The 25,682-nt window shown below is 49.1% G+C and overlaps 1 protein-coding gene across 1 annotated transcript; it reads right to left on the bottom strand.

Annotated features, from left to right (window-relative positions):
* Positions 1-1,684: 1,684 nt before the first annotated feature.
* Positions 1,685-25,666, bottom strand: LOC129344535 (protein-arginine deiminase type-3-like). Its single transcript, XM_055001259.1, has 16 exons — positions 25,555-25,666; positions 19,588-19,768; positions 18,321-18,393; positions 18,131-18,192; positions 17,053-17,170; positions 16,560-16,685; positions 15,401-15,576; positions 14,884-14,987; positions 14,104-14,215; positions 11,711-11,818; positions 10,409-10,563; positions 8,337-8,481; positions 6,157-6,250; positions 4,742-4,821; positions 4,356-4,487; positions 1,685-3,300 (listed from the first exon to the last, which is right to left on the bottom strand). The coding sequence occupies exons 1-16, from the start codon at positions 25,647-25,649 to the stop codon at positions 3,067-3,069; spliced, it is 1,995 nt and encodes a 664-aa protein (XP_054857234.1). The 5' UTR covers positions 25,650-25,666; the 3' UTR covers positions 1,685-3,066.
* Between the last annotated feature and the right edge of the window lie 16 nt (positions 25,667-25,682).

Here is a 25,682-nt window from a genome sequence, read left to right as displayed (position 1 = left end):
GCTATTCCACTACTATCTAGTAGGAGCAAAGTGAGAGACGCAGCAATTAGGCAGAGCCTTTAAAACAGCAACACAGACGCACAGTGCTAGATATACATTTCTGTCTAGCGGGAGATTCAGTTTCAGATTTGCTGGTAGCAGCAGTTGCTACCCAGAAGAAGCTGACAACATGCAGGAATAAGGGGAGTGATTGCCTCTCCGGGGAACACTTGGGATGGTGGGGGAGGGGGGGTTCTGAACTCCTGGGACTCTTTACACAGTGCTGTACCCTCTCCAAACCTATTCTCATTTTTAAATTTTGTCAAAATAAATATTTAAGTACAAGATGGAATTGTATAGACCCGTCCTCCAAGGTGGTTAAATACTAAAGGGACTTTATGTGCTGCTTAGCAGGAGAGATTCAATAAGATACTGGTTATTTCAGCTTAATGGGTAAGAAACTGTTCGCGTGTTACACTCTCTGCCAGTGGTCACCACGGCAGCCTCTGATGGCAACTGAGCTAGGAAAGTTCCTGGAACGCACCAACAGTTGCAACAGTTGTTCCCTGAGGCCACGTCTGGGTACACGATTTCCCGAAATATTCATTTGGGGGGGGGGATTATGGGACCGCCTCCCTCCCTATGTTCCTCCACATCAGCTTTGCTCATCTGAACAGGGTATCCTGCAAGTGCCAGGCTGCACACGAGGGAAGTCAGCAGCAGCCCGCACACGGGCTTTCTCTGTGGTGGCCCCTATCCTGTGGAATGACCTGCCTGAGGAAGTCAGAAGAGCCCCTACTCTCCTGGCTTTCCGTAAATGATGCAAAACCAAACTATTCAAAAACGCTTTTTACTCAAATAGGAGGGCTGTATTGTAGGGATGGGGTCTCAGATGCTTCGCTAATGAGTTACGGACCATGGACTTCATCACTATATTGCCTTACATATTATCTGCTGCTTTAAATATGTACTCCTATGTACCACCAGTGCTCCATGTTGTCTAATGTTAGTCCTAGAATTGTTTTTTGTGTTTTTTCTACTCTTGCTAATATGATGTCTTTTAAACTTGTATCTATTTACCCTATGGCATTTATGGAAATGTACTTCTGACTGCACTAATCTCATACTATGTAATCCCCCTCGAGTCTGTGAGAAAGGCGGACTGTAAATGATGTAAATAAAATAAACGGCTGAAAACAGATTATTCTGCAGCAAATAAAGATTCCTAACTGCAGTTGCTTGAATGCCACCATCAGATGATTATGTGCCAGCATTGAAGAATACACAGGGAGGTTCCTTCTCCTAAATCAGATTTCCCCCCCCCCCCCAGATCTCTCAATCTGACAGCCTGGTAATGGCAAATGTTCACATCACCTTCTCTCTAACCTCATCCCTTTAGCTGCAGATGCTGGTGACAGTCAGCACGCCAAGCACATGTTGTGACTGTGCAATGCTTCCTCCCTTGATTCCAGATTTCCAAATGTCAGGATCGTCTTGTCTGATTCTTCAGTGCTCTATTTTCTTCCCTAGGAACTTCCCAAATGACCACTGACTGCTCTCAGGGAAGTCCTGGCCCCTCCCCCTTTGGAGGGGGTCTCTCTCTCTCTCACACACACACACCCACACACACAAGGATGTGTAGATGTGAATTCATTTCCAATTAATCAACACACAATATTTCTTCAGAGCTTTAATCAAACAGCTGGTAAAAACAATTGAGGCAGGGAAATGTGTGTATTTTAAAGATCAGCAGGGGTACAGAATTCAAAATTACCTGAGTTTCTAAAAAGAAATGTACACTTTTCACCCTTGTCACTCAGTGGTGCCTAGATATCTTGTGCCACACATTGTAGGGGTGGGAGGAGAGCACCAACTGCACCTCCCATCTGTGCCTGGATTCCCGCCTGGCTCCTTCTGGTCACGGCTTCAACTCTTGATCTGGGTGTTTGGAGGCTAGTGCAACAAGGGCTACAAGCAAAGGGTCCTGAGTGCCGGCCCTTCCTCTCTCTGTGGCCAAGAAGGCTTCCAAGGGCTGAGCTGTCCAGCCCAGTAGCACCAGTCACAATCGCAGTCTCTGTGGTTTTAGGGATTGGTCATTCAGTCTACTCTGGATTGAGCTGGGGTGCAGGTTCCCAGCACCTGGGATCTCCGTCTGGTCTGCCCAACTGGCCTTGACTGCAGAACAAAGAGCGAACGCAGCTGCTAGAGGATACCCACATAACAGAGACTGTCAAGTCTGAGAAAACTGACCAGGACATGAAATGTGTTTGTCAACATCCCTAGTTAGTGGACAAGGGAATGTGAAAGAAGGCTAGAGCCGCCCTTTAAACTGGCCAGGTAAGAAGTTCTTTCAAATATCTTCGTAAATCTGGGCCTTGTTTTTCCCCCACTGGGGCAGACTGTGCCAGTAACACAGTAGTTTAACTGAACTCAATTAAAAGGAAACCCTATTGCCCTTGCTGAAGTACAATGAGGCATAAGGGAAAACTTCAGAAGGGTAGCCCTGTGGGTTGATTGCAGCAACACAGAAATCCAGTGGCACCTTAAAAACTAGTAACATTTATTTATGGAGGGAAACGGCATGGCATGGCGTACGTTCCTTTCCTCCCCGCCTCATTCTTGCTCTGCTGGTTCTGCTTAAGCAGTTCTCTGCACTTCCCTTGGAACGTAAAATGCTTCCGTTTTTAAGCAGGTGGGCCGGAAGTGATGAGGAAGTCAGAATGCTACAGGGAAAGAGCTGATCTGGATGGTGACGTAACAGCTTGCTACTCTTCTTAAGCACCTATCGTATTTTACTTGGAATGTTTGTTGCCCCTGTTCCTTTATTCATTCAATGGCAGTCGTGCCTCAATAACTGTTTCATCCGTGTGAGTTAAAAGGGCTGAGTCTGTGTTTCTCCTTGGTTCAGTGCGGCCCTTCAAGGCAAAAGAGGACCTGATTTACAACCTTCATGTACTAGTGGTGGGAGAACCCACGGGGCCTCTAAGAAAGCTCCTGATTATGCATTAAGCGCCAGAGAGGAGCAAGCTACACGGCAGCTATTTCGGCATCTCCTGCTCAGAGTGCAAGGAACAGGCAGAAAAGCCCTCATGGGATGACATTCCACCACTTGAAGGAGAAAGGCTTCCGGCGGACGTTGGTGCCACAGTGGATTTCGCCCAGTTTTTCGTGATAGGGCTCAAAATCATCTATGAAGGTGCAGGACAGGCCCAGCGGCTCCAACAGGCGACGGACCTCCTCTTCCAGGCAGCACAGTTCATTAATAATGGGTCCAAATGGTTTGGGGATGCCCAGGTATTTCCCCAGAACAAGCATGTTCACCTGAAGACAGGAGATGGAAGTTGGGACATGCATCAAGAACGGAGTTCAAAACAGACCTTTCCATGCTGGATAACATAACCTGCTCCGACATGTCACAGATAGAGGCTGACATCCAAACGGCTCATGGCCCCCCCCACCTTTCCCTACACCACTCAGTTGGGGGAGAGGGAGTGAGAGGTGCTCAGGAAAGGCCTTGGCTGAGTTCCTCCCATCCCCCTGCAATGCAAAGTGCTGTCACATCTCTGGCTGGCTTCTCAAAGGCCTGGAAGGAGGAGCTGGAGTAAACTGCACCTGGTTCCCTTCCCCTTTGGGGCTTATCACGCAGTTCTACCTGAAAAGAACCACCCAAATTCTTCCTGCCTAGCCTTTTATTCATGCTGCCCTCTGCCTTTTTTGTGGCTGGCACAAAGGAAGTACGGAATGAAGCAGATTGCACGTGTGCTGCCAAAGATAAAATCTTGCAGGATACACCCAAATCCATCTGATTTGTAGGTGGGGCTTGCAGTTCTAGTGCAGCTCTGATGGATTTTTGTACCTTGAGTGAGAATTTAGGAAAGGCCTTTATGGGCAGCATTTACCCTAAAGTGGTCACAGCTGGCACAAACAACAAAATTTCCACTTCGCAGATCAGCAGCAGCAGCAGCAGCGCTGAGGTTCAAGAGAGGACACGGTCTTCACCTTCTGCTTGACACAGGGTGGAAATTCAGGGGCGGGGGGGGGGGGGGAGATGTGCCTGGTGAATGAAACTCCTGTGCTGTGTCTTGAACAGATAACGAGCCCAGCCCTTCAACCATCCCATAATAAGGACTGCCAGCTGGAGCCTCCTAGATAAATCCAGCCCCCTTGTTGGGGCAGGCAGGCGGGCGGCAGCACCTACTCTTCCTCAGTTGCTGAACTGGCAGCGAAAGAGCTATGGAGAAAACAGCATTGGGGGGGGGGGGCAGACCTTGCTGGTAAGCACCTGGAAGGAGACCAGGCAGAGGTGCCTGCCCACCATCCTGCACTCAGTTCTCAAAGTCAGCCTCCAAGAAAAGAAATCGCCCCCAGAGCCTCACCAGGTCAGGGAAGTAAGCGACCGCTTTGCCAGCAGCACCAACACGCCTGAAGAGCTGGGGGATGTCGATGATGTCTTCCTCCGCCAGTCCCAGCTCCTCTTTGAGGATGTCTCTGTTCCAGTCGATGCATTTCTAGAGAGGGAGGAAAGGCAAAATGGGGCAAAGTTTGTCCCGTTGCTGGAGGCAGGTACAGCGCAGGTACAATGCCAATGCTAAGCAATGAATTTGCCAGCCATGCCAGTCATGGCCCATGTCCCCCTTGCTCAAGTCCCTGCAGGCTCCCGGGGGGGGGGGGGTACAACCCCATGTTTCCTAAAGTTGGCATTTTTCCCTGCATGGATGGGCACCATAACGTGGTACATCAAATGACCCTTCACAGAGATTACCTGGAAATATTCATTGCAGTTCCTCAAAGTTTGATCAGAAAGAATCCTTTTTATTGAAATTTCTTTGTTTTTTTTCACTCCTGTTAACGAGAGACAGAGGGCTGCTGTCATGTCTGTACCCCATCCATGCCATTCAGTTGCCATACTACTGTTCTGTGCCTTGTTTTACAGAACCATTGTTAATGCTGTACCTTACTGTCATATTGCCAATGCCCTAACTTGCCTTGCTTTCACAGGCCTACTGAAGCTGCAGGGGCCTTATCTAACTGCTCTGAAGCTCTCGGTGCTTCTGACCTTGTACACTGTCTGTTCTCATGAATAACTGTGTTTCACTTTTAATCTACTGCCTGCCTGGTGTCTATAGACTTGATATGTAAACTATTCAGAGAAGTTCTTAAGACTTCGCGCCAAAAGTTATGTTTTGCTGTTGGGAGTGGGGAAGAGTAATTGTGCTCTGTAAGAAGAATGCTTTTCACACATTTAGCTATTCCTGTCAACTTTCCGGTCAACCTTTGGACCTGTCTATGAACATGATCTGATTCCTGAAATAAAGCATTTTCAACCAAGACCATGGAGTGCTTGCTGTGAGGGTACAGGGGTCTACCTGCCATAGCCTGTCATCCTTAGAACTGACAGCTGCCTTCTTTAGGTTATCGGGTTTTGCAAAACTGAAGATTACAAGTTCACGAGCTCTGCTAAGACGTCCATCACAGACTTTTTGATCCCACCCTCTCTCCAAGCAGTCCCCCGGGGTGGACCGCCTGCCTCTCCCTACTGCATCTTATCCCCACAGCACCTGGGAGGTGGGTGAGAGAGGGGCTGAGAGGCGGTGGGGCCCCAGGGCTCCCTGTGAATTTCATATGGAAGAGAGGGGATTTGAACCCCCAAGTTCTAGTATAACTGCTACATCACATTATCAGCACAGAGCTCTGGACTTCCCACGAGATTATTTGTGTGTTCAGTTTGCAAGTGTGAGTAAGCCCATCTCTGGGGAGAAGGGGCAAGATTGTAAGGGGGCTCACAGCAATCACCAGACTGCATAAAACTGTAGGGCACATCTTAGCCACTGCTGTCGCCTGGTATCTTAAGATGCGCCTGGGATGGAACCTAGGATCTTCTTAGTTGCCCGCCTCCAAGGAGTGGTTGGAGAGCTCAAGGAATTACAACTGATCTCCAGGCTGTAGAGATCTCCAGGAATATCCCAACCTGGAGCTGGCAACCCTACTACCAGGTCTTCAATTCAAGAAGAGCAGCTCCATTTGCTTTTTAAATCTTGGGTGATCTGGGAAGGCTTTTATTCAAAGAAACTATTGTGGTCATCACAGCCACCAAATCACCAGCTTCCACAATCAGCCTGGGGCAACCTTCCCCATTATCAAGTCGGAAACGCTGCACAGCCAGAAGAACCGCCTTACCTTCAAACATGAGAGCGTCTCCGTGACCCTCCTGTTCCTTCTCCTTCAGCAGTTTGTAGCAGGCGCTGGGGCTGGCCAGGAGCAGCCGGAAGCCCTGGAAACCAAATAAAACAGGCAGTGAGAATGGGGTCTGTCCGTCTGTCTCTGTAGTAGAACAAGATTTGGGTCCAGTGACCCTTGAAACCATATCCCCTGAAATCTGGTTGGTCTTTAACGTGCTACTGGACCCAAATCTTGCTCTAATAGCACATTAAATGAGCACAGTCCCAACAGCATGCTATTTTTTCATTTTAATGTTTAATGCCCATCACAAGCTATTTTCTGATTCTTTTGCAAAGCTCACTTACGGAACAAGTTTTCATAAACTGTGTCCCCTTCGCCCATCCAACTTGCAATCGAAGTGCCTTTTCTAAAAGTGCAGGCAGCCAAGAGGATATTTTCTAGCCCGACACAATGGGGGCTTGTTGGGGCAGAAGGGTTAGAAGAGGAGGGCTAATGCCGTCCCTTACTCAGGTTTCAAGGGGGGGGCAGTTGTAACTAGAGAGATCAGGAACTCGAGAATCTGTTTACTTTTTTGCTCTTTAGTGCCCTGGCACTATCCTTTGATATGCAGAATGCTATTCTCAGGGTCTTCCTCTTTGTGACACCTCCTCTTCCTCTCTTTGCCACATTACCCCCCTCTTTCCTTCCATCTTGAACCATAGATGCAAGATCTGCTGTCTTGCCTTACTGGCATCCTTAGACAAGAAAGCTAGATTGGATCTCTCGCACAACTTTACTGACATGTATGGAGTTCACGCAATAAAGGACTCTTATTTCTTTTCTAAAATTTAACCAAGGCTCAGAGCGCAAGGTTGTTTCTCTCTCCCACGCACTCCCCTCAACGCAAACTCCTGCGCTCACGTTTCTCTGCATACTAGGCTGCTCTGCCACCATACACCTAGGCAGGTTCCATGCAGCAATTTCATCCGGAATTATGCGATGCATTCACATAGTTTTGATGAAAGATCTAGATCATATCACCATCAGCATTTTCTGTACTTTTAAAAACCTGACTTGTAGCATTTTTTACATATTGAATTCAGTTGCAGGGCCTTGGTTTCTGCTTTTTATTTCAGCACTTCCAATTATCCCTTACAGCGCCTCAGCATTTCTGAAGGATTCTTTAACTGGGCAGGAGGAAGCCTTAATTTATCCCTTTGTAGCAATGCGATTGTCCACTCATTTTTCATCATCTTAACCACATGATTATAATATCACTGTCATAAAAGTAACAATATTAATGAGCACATTTTGCAGTGAAAGAGGAACGAAGGGATTTAAATCCTCCCCTTCAGTGTCCTGCCCAGAAGAAGGAACCGATTAAGAACACTTCCAGGTAGGCTGAAGCATCTGGAGTGAACAGAAAGTAGCTAATTCAGCACCAGGGAGAAGCAATTTCAAGTGGGTAGCCGCGGTGGTCTGTACCAGAAGAGCAAGATTCAGGTCCAGTAGCACCTTAGAGACCAACTAGATCTCCAGTATGCAAGTTTTCGAGAAGGAGGAAGCAGAAGTTTTAAACTTGAGCAAAGGCAACAAGCTTCAACAAAATCCAGTGTAGGGTCTTTGTTTCAGTTCTGCTTGCTTAAGTGTGTATGTGCCATCAAGTCACAATGGACATATGGCGACCCCAACAAGGGGCTATCAATAAAGGCAAGTGAGAAGCAGAGTTGGTCTGCCTCCCCTTCCTCTTCCTTGGAGGTCGCCAATCCAAGTACCAACCACCCTTCTGAGATCTGGCTACACCACACTGCCTTCCCTCTCTCAGATCTGCTTGCAGTGGAGAAAGAGGTGGAACCAACTCCTGACTGCAGAGATCTCAAAGGAAGAAATAGGGCATCCAATCTGCTTTAATTTTTTTTTTAAATGAGCAGGTTTCCAGCTCTGATGACTGGAAAGAGGCACCTGAAGGTATGTGAGCAACGCCTGCTTAAGTCTCAGAAGCTGCAGAAAGAGATGATTAAGATTTCCAGGGGACGAGGATGTGATCTCTTTGCTCCTCCACTTATCAGCAACACGACAGCAAGTTATGCAAAATAACAATCATGCAATAAAAATCTGCTCCATTCGCAACATTAGTGCCAGTCTCAGGGTCAGAAAAAAGGGCTGGCCAAAGCATCGCTTTATGCACAGACACATACCTTCCTATCACGAGCTGGAACAAAGGTCAGGAACTCATCCACATGACCCACAACGAGCCAATCCGAGTAGAGTTCCACGGGCGGCTGAACTTTCTGGGCAAAGAGGAAGTCCTGGACGACCCTGGCCATGTTTTTCCCACTGAAGCTGGAAACAAAACAAGGAAGGGGCGGTTGAGGGGCTGCATCCAACCTATGGATGGCTTTCGCGGAAGTCAAAGGCACTTCCGCTTCTAACTCTTCATGCCTTTGTCGCCCTCTGAGCATGCTGGAGAAGACGGACAGGCTCATTTCCAGCCCTCCAGCCCTCCGTTCCAATAATCCATCAACACACTAGAAGAGCCCTGCCGGATCAAATGATGGTCCACCTTGAATGTATGAATGTACAATGATTTAGAAAACGTATACGGAATGTAACGTTTGCTTATAGATACTTATCCTTGTAAAAAGTTATTTGTATCGTTGAGATTTTGAAAACAACAAACAGAATTTGGAGGGGAAAAAATATGAAGGTCCGACCAGCGCAGCGTCCTGCTCCTACTCCGCCCACAAGCTGGACCCGGGGGCTACTGCCCCTCCCCTCCATTTGCCCTGCAGCAACTGGCAATCTGTGGCATGCTGCCTCTAAAGAGGCACGTTCTGTTTTGCTAAGAGCAACTGACGGCCCTCCCCACCATCCATGTTCCCTGGCATCTTTCCCAGGAATCTAAACCACTGGCCATCGCTGCATCCTGTGGCAACAGAATACGTTGTGCATTTGTTATGCATTATGTGAAGAAGCAGGAATTATGAAGGATATACTACATATACAATCTCCATCGACGTGCCCTAGGAACTGCAGACAGGCTCCTTCTAGTCGCTGCCCAAAACACACAGGCTTGGCGAGCAAGGGCACCTCATTACCTTAGGCACTGGCGCACTCACTGGCCCATATCTGGCCACACAGAGTCCATCCACAGGCCCTGTGCCATCAACAGCCCTCGTGTGACTCTACAGCCTCCCAGGAAATACCCTTTTGGCCACTGAGGAAGTCGAGGCTGTCTATACCACGTCCCCCACCAAGATGAACTACGCCCCACAGCAAACTTTTTCCCCTTTAAGCATGGCCACAGCAGACTTGGTGTCCAGTTGCTGACCAGCACTCAGGTGCTGAGCTAAAAGTCACTATGACTCTAATTCACAATACCCCTCCCACCCTCTGTCTGGATGATAAAGACTTTTTTATCTATACTTTGGATCTGACAAAGGGAGCTTTAGCTCTCAAAAACTCATACATTGGAAATCTAGTTGGTCTTTAAGGTGCTATTGGACCCAGATCTTATTCTCTGACAAAAGAACTTTAAACGTGAATCTAATGTGAAATTGCAGAATTTGAACTCATTACTCAGCTCAAGACTATTCCGCTGCCCTTTAACAGGGACCTGGGTTTCCTCGCTCAATGCATGTGCTAATAGTTTGCATTTCTCACTCCTTACAGGTGTTAAATGAGTTCAGCCATACAACTGTGACTTCCTTTTGTATCTCCTTTTCTGGCACTAAATGCCTTGTTAATTCTGCTTTGTCTATCTGTCAGCAGTTGTGAGTGGCCCGCCCTCTCTGACTGAACAGTTTGCTATTTGGTTGAGACCTTATTTTGAACTGGCACCACTTTGTAACATTTCTCCCCCACCTCCAGCATTCCTAGTGTGAATATAAATATATCCGCCTAAATGGATATACAAAATATGAACATGACAGAGCGAGCGCTGGCCCATGGAAATCCTGAGCTCTTTGCAAGAAGGAGGGGATAAAATGTGAGTGTGCTTTCCATGGACATATCCTGCTAGCAGCCACCAAACAGATGGTGCCAGAATAGAAAAATCATTATGGGATGGCCCTTATACGTGTGGCAAAGGTTGCTGCTTGTTTTGGCATGGGGCTGGAAAATCCACCCCGAGGCTGCCTTTTTCAGCAGCATCCGTGCGGGAGACGTGCCGTATAGAACACTCCTTAACTACCCGCCCCCACCCCAGCAAGTACGTGCGGTCCGGCCCCAAGCAGCCATGCTGACTGACACCGCTCTCTCCCCTTCTCACCTAGGGAAAGAGCTCCCGATGAGGATTCTCCCCAGGGGGAACTGCTTGCCCCGGGCGGTCACTGGAGGGCTGACCTCGAGGTTTCCAAAGGAGTCCAAGCTGGAGACGGTCTTTGCAGAAGCTGGCTCTCGCTTCACGTAACCAAAATCTGGGCCCTTGTGGAGGAGCAAACGAGAGCAGAGCGAGAGCACGCGCATCACTACGGAACCAGCAAATGACGGCGCAGAGGAAAACACTTGCAAATCCCAGCGGGCACGGCCTGACCATCTTTGATATAAGGCTGGTATATAAAATTGCATATAAAACATTTATACATACTGATCTCTCAATGGATTCCCCAGATTCTCTTAACCTGTATCGTCTAATTTATTAATTAGTTATCAGCTGGCTGACTTGTTTTTAATTGCATGGGTACATTTTATAGTTGTTTATTTATACAGTTTTAATTTTATTGTGACTTGCCCAAGAGAGCTGGTTTTAATCAACATTACCCACCCTCAGTACAATTATACCTCAATGTTCAGACACACTCTACCCGTAATGGACAGAAGCTGGGGGTAAACGGCAGGCAACGCCACCTTCAGGTTCTAGCTGTGAACATGTACAGCCATCTCTTGGATGCTGAGCCAGCGTAACGTGGTAGTTAGGGTACTGGGCAAGTACCTGGGAGACCCAGGTTCAAATCCTTACACTGCCATGGTGCTGTCTGGGTAGAGTTAACCCTAACCTACCCCAGGGTGCTGTTGTGAGGATAAAATGGGGAACAGACCAGTGCGTGCCATCCTGAGCAACTTGAAGGCAGGAGGCTTAAAGATGTACTAGGCAGAGAGAAGGCTGAGCCAGATGGACACACCTGGGCGTGATCTAGCATGACGAGTCCGAGGCGGGCACAGCTGAGTGTTCGCCGGCTGCACGGTGGAGCTTCTCCATGACTGTCCCTCCCCCCACCCCCTTCAGTCAACTAAAAGACTCCAAGAATTCCAGCTTTCAGATGACCAAGACCAAGTCTGAAGTCCTTAAGGGAAGGCCAGAGAGAACTAAGCCCATCCATGCCCGTACGGCTGATTTGCAGAACACAAGCAAAATTGGGTTGTGTGGCGCAACGTTTCTGCAGGCACGTAAGACCAGCAGTGGAAAGGAAAAACAGCTGAACAGATCCTGACCTTCCCAGACAATGTTCACCTGCAGGGCACAAGCGTTCCTGTTTCGTTGCAGAGAAGCGTGCCTTTGGAGGCGGGCTTTAACACAAATCACCTCAATGCAAATCCCAGGCGCTCAGAGCCAGGAAGTTCGGCCACATACCAACACATCTTTAAACGGGAAGTTCTTCAGCTGTCCGTTTCGAGGGGAGTCAAAGACCACGGGGAACCCTTTGTGGGGAGCTTGCACGTAGCCAATCTCCATCTCATCCTGTTTCGGCAGAAGAAGAAAAACAGAGACGCTCCAATTTTTCAATGACTGGGGGAGATTGAAGGAGTATTTGGAGAAAAAGTGGGACGTGAAGGGGAAATTATGGCAGTTTGAAAGTTATTAATTGGGGGAATTATTAGAGATAGGGGTCTTTACCATTTAAAGTGAAGTTTTAATTATTGCTAAGTTTAAGTTTTGAATAGATTTGATTTTAATGGATATTATTTAGTTTATTAAGGAAATATGGGATAATAATATATAGAGGGAAAAGATAAGTAAGTAATAGAATAAGATATGGGTTGGAAAGCTGTTGGAAGTCCGAGAAAAAGGGGGGAGGGAAAGGGTGGGGGAAAATTGATATTTGGGTTTTTAAATAAAAACTTTATTTGTAATCTGTACTCACCTAATATTTTTTTTAAAGAAAAACAGAGATGCTCCTTACTCCCTCGAGCCAAGAGGTGAGCACAACTTATCAAGCACCTGTCCATTTCAAACCCCCGGGGCAAACCTTTCCCGAAATACCCCCGACCTCCACTCCATCTCGCAGCCTCATGATCCTAACTTTCTCTGGTGATTTGACCTCCCAGGGCAGGTAGTATTTCGGACGTTATGGTTTTGCCACAAGGTAATAATCTGAATGTTTAACTACGCATGAAGTTTTTTTCCCCAGGAACATCTCTGGGTTGGGTCACAAACGTCTTTTGGGAAGCTCAGGTGTGTGGGAAGCAGGATTCAAATCAGGTCCAGGGCACGCGGGGCTTAGACTTTCTCCCTGTGCCTTTTCCCCTACCTGAAACAGCCCCAGGGAATTACTGGTGGAACTAATACGCAGCCGTATCAGTACACATGCAGACCCAGGGCCACTGATGCCAGCAGCAGCCCCCTCCCCCCCCCGGACTGTTTCAGGTGAGGAACATGCCATGGGGGGGGGGGGTTTCTAAGCAGCCCTGATCCTGAGATCCCACATTGGAGGGGCTACTGTTGTGGATTACTCTGGTCAGGCCTGATTAAATATAGACGAGCGCTTAGGAAGCCCTGAGCACCTATCTACCTTTCCTATATCAAATCGTTTAATTCCTGGCAAGGGGCACACTAACAGTTAAACTTTTTAGGTTCGTCACTGGGTATAGTACACAAGTAATACTATAACAGATTCTCTGCTTCCATTCTAAGGCTTTATTAATAAAATATGTTAATTCATCATTCTTAACATTAGCCCAATCAACAGAAAATCGTACCATCTGTTACAACGACATAGATCATGAAACGAGAGCAATTACGTGAGTCCGAGAAATGATCATACGCAAAGAATGCAGGTCACAGGCAAGAAGCCCCTTCTAGGAAGACGTCAATTCCGCTTCTCGTATTTATAGGGTTTCAGAACCATCTCTTGACTATAATGATCTGTCCTGCTTCAAAGGGTGCACCTTCTCAGTTAACTTATTATCTTATAACTTGAAACACCAAAGTTATCGATATTTGAAACATCTTCTTAAGGTATATGAAAGTTGTTAGTGCATTCTTGCTACCTCTTATTGTAGCAAAGATTATGTAAAATTAGTGATTAAAAATTTCTTATATATGTGTGTATCTTTTGGCTCTCCAACAATACACCCATCCTTGAATTATGACTCCACTTCTGTGTAGTTAGATATTCCAGTCATTCGCAGATGCACTCTGCACCTGGGCCTCTACACACAGTATCTATTGATATGGGTTAGACGGCTCTTCAGATCTATACATACAACTGTTTTACTCCTCTGTTTCCTGCCCCTCTCCAAAGCTGTTCTACTCTAGGCCTCCATCTCCCTTTGTGGCATGTCTAACTACGGGGCCAGGCTCGCCCTGGTTCTGTGTGCAAAGGCATCTTCTATGACTTTCTTGGTCAAATCCAGCAACTAATCTCCTATAATTCTAGCTATATCCATGACACCACCACAGTGTGTTTGTTATGACACAACTCAGGAAAAACGTAACATGAAACCATGCATAAAAACTGGCAAAGGTATTATGCCTCTGAAAGTGTGTTTCAAGCATGTTTCCCCACACAAACACACTGAACATACAGCTAAATTTCCACGCTGTTAACTTGGAAAAGTCACCTACTTTGGGAGCTGTGAACAATTGTTTGAGATCACTCCACAGCTTACAAAGACTGGGATAAGCAAGCACTTCCCAAGCACGGCCCTCGGTCCTTCCGCCTGTACCTTGTCTGGGGAGATTTGCTGTCTGTTCCCTTCTCACTTGAGCATCATCTGTAGCTCAGAGTTCATTTCCTTACAAACCTGAATCCAGCGGTCCCCACGATTTTCCAGTTCCGGGCAGATGATCAGTTTGCAGCCGGCCTTCATCACGAGCTTGCTCACAGCCGCCACAAAGTCAGCATTGGATCTATCACTGGATATCCGAATGGGAAAACAAGCAAATTGGAACCAAGCCATAGAAAAAGGAATGCCCACAGCTGAAGTAAGGGCTGACGTAACAAGAACGCTTTAATCCGGTCAGAGAAAGAGAGAAGGCAGACAGAGGAAGAAGACCTGATCAGAAACAGTCTCTCTCAAAGCTGCAAGAATAGAGAAGACGAAAGACTCCAGTGCTAATCTAACAACCGTCCCAACCAGACCAAGCAACTTTGCCTCTCCCTGTGGGGTGGATAAGCATCTCCTGGGTTGGAATCCAATGGCCCCTTAGAACCAACAAGATTTTGAGAGTCAAACCTCCCTTTGACTATATCTGAAGAAGTGCACTTTGACTCTCGAAAGCTTCTACCATGAAGACCGTGTGGGTCTCTAAGGCGCCACTGGACTCAAATCCTGCTGCTCTACTGCAGACCAACACGGCTGCCGACCTGAAAGAAGCATCTCAAGAATGCTCACAGAGGATCACAGGGTGCAACTTTTGGATTACACATCGCTTTATTGGCATCCCTAACTGAAAACTGACTCCACCCCATATTCCTCTCAGACTGAACGCTGTTAGAAAATGCCGTGTCCCGAATCTTGGTGGTTGTTGCTTGGAACTCTAAGCACAACAATGCATACCAGGGTTTGTGCATGTCCCCTTACCTGCAGATATAAACGGTTATCGGCTGCAATGTACAGGGGGTCATTATCCATGGAGCCATCCGGAAAACCACAGAGTCATTGAAAATGGGGACTTCAGGCAGGTCCTGTAAGAGGGAGGGAAAGTGTAAAAGGTCTGAGAAGAGTGCTGAGAAGCAGGAGGGAACTGGCCATCAGAAGTTCTCAGAAGACAACTTCTGTCCCCAAATGACAAACTGAACGGGCTTGTGGCCTTACGGACACCACTGTTGGCTTCTCAGCCAACTTGCACTGGTGACTAAGGTGGAGGGACCCCACTTCACCTGGATCATCCCACCCCATTATCATGCCCTGCTTTTGCATGATTCTGCGTGCGTGCGTGCGTGCGACGCACGCACGCACGCACACACAAACACACACAGAGCTGCAGAACTGCCCTGCCAGCATTCTCCCTCCTGTGCCCCTTCTCAAAGCCTGGAACACATGGCTCTGTCCCCACAAGGCCCTCGTGCTCCTTGGCACGCCCCTTTTTTCTTCCTACCTTACAGGGGGGCTCCAGCAGTGTGGTGTGGAAGGTCACCAGTCCCGAGAAGCTGACGTCCGGAAAGGCCAGCCCTTCCACGTAGAAATGATGTTCTTGGAAGCCATCACGTTGCACTGCGTAAGAGACCTTTCCTGACCCCAGAACGTGCTTGTATTGGTTCATTTTCTTTCCCCCTGCAAACCAAAGAAACGGGTTCCCCCAAAAGATAAAGTGTCCATCCAGACCAGGGTTTCCCCCTTTTTGAAACAAGCCATCAGTCGGTTCAGCCCAAATGTTCTTATGTGCGTCATCAACTTGCAGAAGTCGAAACTGCAAAATGGTGGTGATGGCCACAAACTTAGATGAGAGGATTAGGCAAATTGATTGGGCAGGTCTATCAACAGGCCTTAGCTATAATGGCTACATGGAGCTTCCATGTTCGGAGGCAGTATACCCCTGGATACCAGACACTAAACGGGAGGAGGGGGGAAACACCGGAAAGTCACAGTCATCACACTCTGCCCCCAGGGGATTCTGATTGGCTGTGAATGGTATGATGGACAAGAGATGGACCTGTGCACAGAATCCAATGTGCTGAGGGGAACCCTCTTCCCCACACACTTTGGAGGCTTTTCTTTGGAATGGCAGGATGGGAGAATTTCCGTGCCCAGATTGCATTCTCACGGGGAGAGGGACTCAGGCTTGGCAACTGATCCACCTGCGCTGTTTCCCCTCTTCTTGCACAGAACTGCTTTTATGAGAGTGCCTCTGGTGTGGTGCAGTTCCCACACTGCCATACAGCTCAGAGGATGACTCCCTCTCATCTTGACCTACCTGACAGGGTTGTTGTGAGGGAAAAAATGAGACAGAGGGTTGTCAACCTCCAGGTGAGGCCTGCAGACCTCCCAGAATTACAATTGACCTCCAGAGGATAGAGACCAATTCTGCTAGAGAAAACAGCTGCTTTGGAGGATGGACTCTATGCTGAGGCCCCTCCCCTCCACAACCCCCCCTCCCCATGCTCCACCCCCCTCCCCACCAATCCCCAGAAATTTCCCAACTCAGAGTTGGCAGGCCAAGAGCAAAATATATAAGCTTCCATGAACTCCTTGGAGGAAGGGTGGAATAAAAACAAATAAACGAGGTCGGACAGCTCAAGAAGGCTGCAGGGACTTACCCTTGGCATGAAAGACACCCACTTTGTCGTGGTCAGATTCTGAAACATGAAGCAGCAGCTGGTAGTTGTCAAAAATGTCTTCAGGGCCGAAAGTGGTCAGAATCAAGAGAGACATGTCCTTCAGGTCTGAAGAGAACAGCGGAGAGAAGATTACACAGGAGGAAGGAAAGGACAGCTTCTGTAAGGGAGCCCCAAGCGTTTCAACACATTCTGGGGTGCTGTAGTGAAGCAGGCAGGGTCGGATTCCAGATCTCCTTGGTCCTCCCTTTTGTCTGGCCTTCGCACCCAAGCACTGACAGCCAGCACTTTGAACTGTGCAAACACACAGGCACGCATTTGCGGGAGGTCTGTGTGCAGCAATCAACCAGGTATGCATGTTGGGGGTGCAAGATTCACAAAGCAAAAAAGCCCCACAGCTAAAGCCCTGTTAGGGAACTTGTTAGGGTTTTCCACTAGTCATGAAGCTGCCATCTTGCCCGAGTCGCTCACCAACCTGCGTACGACTGCACTTTCGTGTCCTGGTTGTCCATCTGTTTGGCTCCGACATAATCCCTGTCGCAGTTCACCAAGAGGATGGCTCCTCTGCCTTCCGGGCCCCACGTCCACGTTTTCTGCAGAGGCAACCATCAGTGGCAGGTCTTGGCAGCACAAAGACGTCGAACCCCACGCCTGCCACCCACAGCTAAGGGGAACGGGCGTTCCACGCAGCCTTCGCACATCTCTTTTGGAGGGGGCGGCCAGGGAAAGCAGCACCTCTTTCATTCCCCCACCAGCTACAAAGAAGAAGCTGGGAAACCCGTTTCTGCTGCTGGGAAGAATTATGCAGATTTTTTTTTTAAAATCTGCATAAATCAACTCGGCTGGGCTCACCCAAGCATGTTCACGAGGGAGCGCCACCAGTAGGCGGCATTTTCCTGTTAATCACCTGCCTTATAAAGACACCCTCCTGTGACGGAAGTGAGCCGTGTCCCCAGGGGATTCCACCACCAAAGAGAAACCAGGTCATTCCTGCGGTCATGACGCAAAGAGGCAAGAGCTCCTCTGAGACTGCCAAGTACTTCCTCCCGGTTTGCCCGGCTACTTTTTTATCTGAAGCCGTGTGCGCACCCGCATCTTCCTCTCCTGCTCCACCGGAGTAGTTCTTACCAAACACACGACTCCAGCCTGGATGTGGAGCCAAGCAGGACCACCTTTCTACAGTCTCACCACCCTCGGACAGACCACTCGCCGTGGGGCCGCAGAACAGATCGGACTCAGGAGCCACAAGCATAAGGGCTGCCCTTGCAGGGCAGAAGTCCTTCTAAGCTCAGCGACCAAACGCTGTTCCTCCACGTCTGCGCCTTAGACAAACAACGTCCCTGTGCCTTTTCTGTCTGAATGCAGGAGAAAATGCAAAACGGGGCCTCAAATATGAAGCACAACCTCCTCCAGCATTCAGCTGCCAGTGAGTGCGCTGAGTTCCTAGCACCAGCTGAAGACGCACTTGTATAGCACCCGGGCGCTCTGTCGATCGTATTCACAAATAGGATTTCAGACACATATATATAATTATGCCACCTGGAGTACCATACCTTGTTTTTAGCTTTCCTGTTCACAGTTCCTGACCGGCTTGTATCGGCATCCAAGGAGATTTCTGCAGCACAACAAAAGAGAAGAAATTCTCTGTGTTTGGTGTGAGGACTCTGATCCATTTTGGACCAGTCAACCCCAGAAGTAAGTACATCCCTCACTCTGTTTTCTGCTGGATTTCGGCAGCCTTACCTACGCAGGTGAGGTGGAGCAGAGCTTGGGCCATCGGCGCCTTCCCGTTGTCCTTGTAGTAGGAAATTCTGACCTGCCAAGAAACCACACGGCAGAGATCTGTTTCAGAAGGCAACTAACAATGAACGTATTGCACCGTACTGAAGCATATCCACATGACAGGTTTGAAATCATTTTAAATTGGGAGAGCTTTCATTGTTGCATCCCGCAAAGTAACATGATCTGCATTATTATTATTACTGGCATTTATTTATTTTCTTTCACATTTCTATTCCGCCCTCCCCACGAGCAGGCTCAGGGTGGAGAACATATTAAAATACAATAAAAATTCATCCACATTAAAACATAATTAAAACAGCAGTGTATTTCTATTAATACAAATTTAAAACAGGATGGTGGACAGCCTTCACAGGGAGAGTTAAGATTTTATACACACACACACACACACACACACACACACACACACACACACACACACACTTTTTCTTTCTTTTTTTTTTGGCATGGCAGTCAGAATTAAGGGGAATTTTTATCACATTTTTACATCACGCTGCTTCCAATGATCAGGAAAGTGTATATGGTTGAGAGCTGCAGTCGCACAGTGGTTTGGCTGTGAATCAGCACTCTGCTAGTTTGAATCCCACAACTGCCAAGAGTTCAATAGGTGGCCCTGGGGAAGTCACTCTTCTCAGCCCCAGCTCTCCAGCTGTACTGTGGGGATAACAACACTGGCTTTGTTCACCGCTTGGAGTGGGGCACTAATCTCTCTAGAAGACTGCTATATAAGCACGGTTGTTGCTGTTGTTGTTATTATACAGTTCCTCCTACTTATTTTCACAACAACCCTGTGAGGAAGAAGAGTCCTGCTGGATCAGACCAGCCAACAAGCTGCCCCGGAGGGTCAGAAAAATGGCTACGGAAGCCAAGGCCTTCCCTCGTCTTCCATGGGCATGGACATCCAAGGTCTGCTACTTTCTGCGGCAGAGCAAAGGGCTGGAAGCCAGGCAGGTTAAGCTGAAAGGTGATCTGGCAAAAGACTTTGGTTGCAGTGAACTTCCCGGCTGAGTGATGATTGGAACCGAGGCTTCTGCAGTCGAAGTCTAGCACTCGCCCCTTTCTGCCACAGCGGCACGCTCAGCAGAATTCCCTTCGCCCTTAACACAGCTACCCTTCCCAGCGTTCTGAGCAGAGGACAGCCACGGCAGTCAGACCGGTTTGTGCTTGCAGTCTCTCTGCCCCTGCCCCTTCCACCTGCAGTGCTCCTCACCTTGTCGTTATTGACTATGATGCTTGGGGTGTCCATGGTTATTATTGCCTCTGTGTTGTTGCCTAAGGGCCACCTGGGCACGCAGGAAGGTATCTTCACAGCTTCCCCATCGTGGACGATATAGAGGTGGACTCCTGCTGTCCCCCAGACATCGAAGGCTGTGGCACCTACGGGGGCCGACCTGCAAGAGAAAACTAGTCTTTCAGCTGCTTCATTGTACTGAAATCCCACCCAGTTCTTCTCCAGAAATAATCCTGCTGAAGAAACCGTAGCCTGGCGGTCCTCGTTGCTCCTCTCTTCTCTGCCCGAGACTTCCAGTGCTAGCTGAAGCACTCTTCTAAGCCGACCAAATTCAGTGGGCTCAGAAGGGTGTAAGCTCTGCCAAGGACAGCTCTGCTAGAGGCGGAGGTGGGCTTGGATCCAAGAGCTGCGCAGCATTACTTGGGAGTAAGCCTCACTGAATACAACAGGGGTTGCTTCCAAGTAAGCATGTACAGGATTGCACTCTATTTCCCATCTTCCCCACAGACTCCTTGTTTTGCCTTAGGCAAACGATCTCTCCGAGCACTTCTGCACCAGAAAGTTTCAACCACATTCCAGCCTGCTTCGCTCTCATGAAGCCCAAGCAAAGAACCTCAAGAGCTGCAATTCCTGGCGGGGGTGTGTGTGTGTCAGATTTTCAGTATCTTCCCACAACTCTAATTCCCAGAGTCCTTTGAGGGAACCTAGTTCACGTTTTCCGTTTCAGAAGCTGCCTTGGGCAGCCTGTTCTGGAGGGACAGCATAAATAAATGCTCTGGACAGTCTCTCGAGAGGCAGTATGGATGATGTCTAGATAAAAATAAACAACAAGTGTGGACAGGAGTGTTGTAAAGAAAAAGATTACAAAAAAGACCCTGCAAGTAAAGTGTTCATTGGGATTTAACAGAGCTATGCAAACGAACAAATACAGAGGAAATTCCCTTCAATGGCAGCTACCTGGAACCCGAGATCCACAGCTGGTATTAATTAAGAGCGCAGCCCTAGACTGAATAGTGAGTTGCTGTAACTGATGAAAAACACCCTGGACACTAACGAGTCCCGCCTCCCACTGATCCAGCAACACATTTTAAAGAAATTAATCCTTTTAATACAAGCATTTCTAAAAACCACAGGCGGCAGGTGCCGTCTTGGAAGCGGCATTCACACGCTCAAGCCAGAGAGCTCAAGTCTTTTTTCTGACGGCCCTGCTATAACAGGCATATGTGGTAAACTCAAAGCCTGCTTTCCCTACAAAAACAATCCATTTTTCTATGCAAAGTTGTGCAGATTTAATAGATTGGCGGAGATTTCTGTTATCAACTGATAACCCTAATATTAAAAGAGGGAACATTTCCCTTCCAATCGGACCCGCCTTTTTCTTAGAAATTAGCCACTAGGACGCAGAGCCCAGCTTGCTTGACACGGTTCTGTCCGGGGCTGTCTGCTATTCGGATAGCCTCCCACTCTCTACGGGGGGCACGCTGAGAGGAGGTTGCCGATCTCCAGGCGGCAGCTGGAGATCTCCTGGAATTGCCACTTATCTCCAGGCTACAGAGATCAGTCCCCCTGGAGAAAATGGCTGCTTTGGAGGGTGGACTCTCTGGCATTATACTCTGCTAAGTTTCCTCCCCAAACCTCACCCTCTCCAGGCCCAACCCACAAAATCTCCAGAAATGTCCCCACCTCGAGGTCTGGCTTACAAGGGATGGCCTTCGAGGGGCTGCCGGGGTGGGAAGGGGGGTTCTGCCTCCTGGCTGTGAGTCTGGCTCCTGGGTCCTCCGCTGCAAACCACAGTATCTACAGTCCTTAAGAGGTTCTTTCCAGAAGGCCCCTGACTAGGCGAGGCTCTGGCACCAATCTTGTGGTTTAGGACTGGGATGCAGAACTGCTTCCTCCTCAAGCAATTCAACAGGTTGCCAAACGTGGCACAGCGGCCTTGAGCTGCTGGAAGCTGACCCAGAAGGAAGATGAAAGGCTGCCTAACAAGCAGAGCTGAAACATTTTGTTCCCGTTTCTACGAGTCGCAAGAGAGACGAGCGCCTTTGAGGTTTGTCAAGACACGAACCCGCTAATGTTGACAAAGGGGGATTGTCTGGCTGGCTGACAGGAAGGACAATGACTTTACCCACCTGGCCGCCAAAGAGGGGAAACGCCGGCTCCCGAATATGCCTATGTAACAAGCTAACATCGTACAAGTCCAGGCAGTTCTCCCTCCTGAATCTGGGTCTGCTGTTTCAGACTTTCTTGCTCCTGTGTTTTCACGGCAGGGATGGGCACAGTTGCCGCCACTGAATTTTTGCTTTCTCAAACACAAGACCACAATCCCTGTTGGCAGGGAGGGGGGAGAAATAATGCACACCTTGCACAAGCCCCTGTGTCCAGCATGGCAAGATGGGGGAAGATACAGGCTGAAGTATCTACAGGCTGAAGTACCTGATCCCACCCGTAAAACCCAGCCAGATCCACGCTTGTGATTTCAACAGCAGCTTCAGCAGCACAAAAATCCACACGTAGAGTTGAGGTCTGTGCACGCAACCACCAAGTCAAGCAGTGGAAGTATAACCTTTTTGCAAGCTAGCCATCTGCATTCTCTTGCCCAATTAAATCTTGCTCCTTCTCTTTCTCCATGGTTATCTGATTGTGTGGCATGATTCCCCCCCGTCACATGGCAGGAAAAAGCTGTATCAAGAATTTCCACCAGATGCTTGTAACGAGCCATCTGTGTTCTCCCGCCTCTCACCTGCCCATCATCCTCAGGTTGCACTTCTCAAGACTTCAAGGAGGCACCGCACAGGGGTTTACCACTCAGAGTGGTTTACAAAGTGTGTTATTATTATCCTCTTGACAATCACCCTGTGAGGTGGGTGGGAATGAGAGAGCTCTGGAAGAGCTGTGACTGACCCAAGGTCTCCCATCTGGCTTCAAGCGGAGGAGTGGGGAATCAAACCTGGTTCACCAAATTAGAGTCCTCCTGCTCTTAACCACGACACCAAACAGAGTATATTAGAAGAGGAAGACTAATGCTGTCCCTTCACTCAGGGTTCAGAGGGAGACAAGCCAAAGAGTTAGGAAGGTAGAGAGGTCAGGGACTCAGGGACCTGTTCAGCCTTTGCTCTTTACTGCCCCTGGCACCATCGTATTCTCAGGACTTCCTCCTTGGGACACTTCATCATCTTCTCTTCATCACAATCTCCATCCTTCCTTTCCGTCTTGCACCACAGATGGCAGGACTCACCCTTAAAGTGGAGAGCTAAATAGAGATCTGTCTCTCCTCTTTCCTATCTGGGATGACGTTCCTACAACAAATAACTCTCATTTCTAAACCTTAACTAAGGCTTTGAATGTGTTTCCTCTCTCACCCAGCCACACAACCTCCTCCTACACCCCATGCTTCTCTGCAAACTATGGTACTCTGATAATAGAGTATTTTATGGCTTTTTCCCCAACACCAATTCAGTTACTTCTCTTATTTTCTGAAAGTACTGTGAAGTAAGACTGGGCAAGTTGCAACTTGAAGGTGGCCAGCCACAAGCACTCAGCTGAGTGCACAGGGTGGCAAACTCATGCCAATCTGCACTGTGCCTAAAACCCAGGTTGGGCCCAGCTGCCTTCTGTGCAGATTAGGGGAGGCAGATGGCTCATCTGGAAGACGCCTGAGCTCCAGGAAGAAGGAAGGTTCTGCCAGCAGACCCAGGCTTGTCCGTCTTCGCGTTTTCTGGCCGTAAGGAATGTCGAGTTAGGGCTGTGGCAGACGGGGAGTCCCCGGTCTTTGCTCATGTCCTTAAGCTGCTAATTAGGAGCACAGCCACTCACGGTTAATGAGTGCTTGGCAGAGCTAACCCAGGGCAAGTGGAGTTCAGCCACAACTGTGCAGTGTTTCAAAGAAGCAACAGATGCTTCCCATGAGAATTTCAGCAGCGAAGCGCTCCACTTCTGCAGTCCACGCTGCTGCTCGCCAGGGGAGGAGGCGGCCACTGCTGCAGCGCTCTGTCTTGTACCCAGGCTGAGAATAAATGGAGTGGCTTCCTTAGTAGTCCTTTGCACTGATTTCAGAAGATCTCCCAAGTCCTGCTTGTAGTTTACACAGTTATCAAACCACTTTTGTTGTCCTCTTAAAGCAGCCTAGGATACCACACTGGAAGGCTCAGCCCAAGAGGATGAAACAGCTGCCCCCATCTCCAGACGAACATACCCATGCTCATGTGCACCAGGCCCCCCCTCTCTTCTGGAAGCAGAAAAGCACCTCCAAGCTGACTCCCGCACATGGCCACTCAAGAAGGCGTTTGTCCCAGGGGGATGCCACCATGGTTAAGGGGGCACCACTGTAGACCAGCTGCTCTAGGAAGTTTGTACATCTTGTGCAAGGCAGTGTGGGTGTGTGGGAGGAGAAGTTACGTGCAACATTTCAACAGGACAGATGCACAGAACCCTTAACTTGGCGCCTAAAAGCAATCCTTTTTCCTCCAGTCCACCCCGCCCCCCACCTACCCACACAACACACACCACACCCATTGCACGACCCCTGCTTGTTGCAAGTTCATCCTGAAACTAGCTGGTTGGCTGCAGGACTTTGCAATTTTGCACACAACGGCTCGGTCTGCATCGGGGACACTTGTGAAGAGTTTAACGTTTTAATATCTGTTCCCGGTGGACTAGCTAGGCACGGGCTGCTCACTCTCCACAAGGAGGCCACAGAGAGAAGTGGGTGCCACAGTTAATGCCGTGTGCATTTCCTCAGGAAAGGCTTTGCAAGGCAGGGGCGTGAGGAAGAGGAGGAGGAAAGAATGACCATGGGAGCCCCCTCTTCCCTGGAATTCCCTCTTGCCAGAGTCCTTTTCAAGAAGAGGTGTCACCAGACCTTTGGGATCTGCTTCCTAAGAAAGTTCACTAGACTCCATTCTTTCCACAGGTTTTATACAGGTAGTTTCAGGCAGGGGGCTGTATGGCTCCGCAGTAGACCAGCAGGGTGCCTGAATCTGAAGAGGGGAGCTCTGACTCCTGGAAGCGCATACCCTGGAAATCTTGTTGGTCTCTCATGGAGACTCTTTCAAAAACCAGGTAAGAAGTGCAAAGTGAAAGCAGGAGGGTGGCTAGAAATTAGAAAGCTGTTGTCAGTCATTTTCTCAACCAGTGCAAATATTTTCAATGAATTCAGGACTGGCAAAAAACAACAACACCCCACCTGCCAATGTCTTCGCCTGCTGGCATAAGCAGCTTTAAGAAAACAAAGTTCCCGTCCCCTGCAAAATGAACCTCCCTTGGTGAGGGAGATCACTGGCTGAAGGCTTCCGCTCCCAAACTGAGACAGCAAAAGGAGGGCCAAAGTGCAGCATCAGCAACAGCTTACAAATTAAATTCGCAGATGAGGAGCCTGCAAAGGTTCCTGGCATCAGGAGAGCAGTGATCAAAACTGGAGCAAAGCAGCAAGCAAGGACGGGAAAACACGGGTCCACATACAAAGACCCTTCAGGAGGGAGGCTGCCCCAGGCCCGGTCATGCAGGGCATTCTCTGTGCAGACCCCCAAAAGGCACTCCACCCGCAGGGCCCAGTTTTCCCCACCCCAAGTAACGTTTTAGATGCAGGCTAGACAGCTGTTGGCCAAACAATAGGAAGTGTGAGCGGCTGCTGAAAAAGAAGCACCTGCGGGGGACTCCCGGCTTTCTTTGCACCCCGGCGGCAGGTATGCATGCCCGGAGAATGCATCGCTGTGCATTCCGTACCACGTCCAGACCCTGCGCAGAATGCGCCCCCTCCCAACTGACAAACAAGGCCGCCCCCCCACCCCCGCAAGGCTGGAAGGAAGAAGCCCCGGGGCAGAGGCAAAACACTCGCGGGGCGCAGCGGGGGACGCCCGCGGGGTGCTCTCTCGGGGCCGCGGCCCAGCCAGGCTGCGCACCTGGCTGGGCTGCCAGAGCGGCGCCCGCGCCCCCGAGGGGGCGGCTTACCCGGAGACGTCGAGGGCGAGCTCCGTGCCCAGCACGTAGACGGCGCTCGTGGGCCGCTCGGCAGACAGCCGGGCCCACCGCTGCTGCTGCGCCATGCCGGCCACCTCCTCGCCCCGGGCGGCGGCAGC

The sequence above is a fragment of the Eublepharis macularius genome, chromosome 17 (genome assembly GCF_028583425.1).
Source record: "Eublepharis macularius isolate TG4126 chromosome 17, MPM_Emac_v1.0, whole genome shotgun sequence".
Lineage (NCBI taxonomy): Eukaryota > Metazoa > Chordata > Lepidosauria > Squamata > Eublepharidae > Eublepharis > Eublepharis macularius.
This window is presented reverse-complemented; position numbering and strand designations above follow the sequence as displayed.

Excerpts from the sequence above, each read along its gene's own strand:
- LOC129344535 (XM_055001259.1), bottom strand. The coding sequence starts at position 25,649 with ATGGCGCAGCAGCAGCGGTGGGCCCGGCTGTCTGCCGAGCGGCCCACG. Across the intron at positions 17,171-18,130 it reads ACAGGAAAGCTAAAAACAAG|AAAACGTGGACGTGGGGCCC; the intron begins GTATGGTACTCC and ends TTGCCTCTGCAG. Across the intron at positions 15,577-16,559 it reads GGGTGTCTTTCATGCCAAGG|GGGGAAAGAAAATGAACCAA; the intron begins GTAAGTCCCTGC and ends TTTGGTTTGCAG.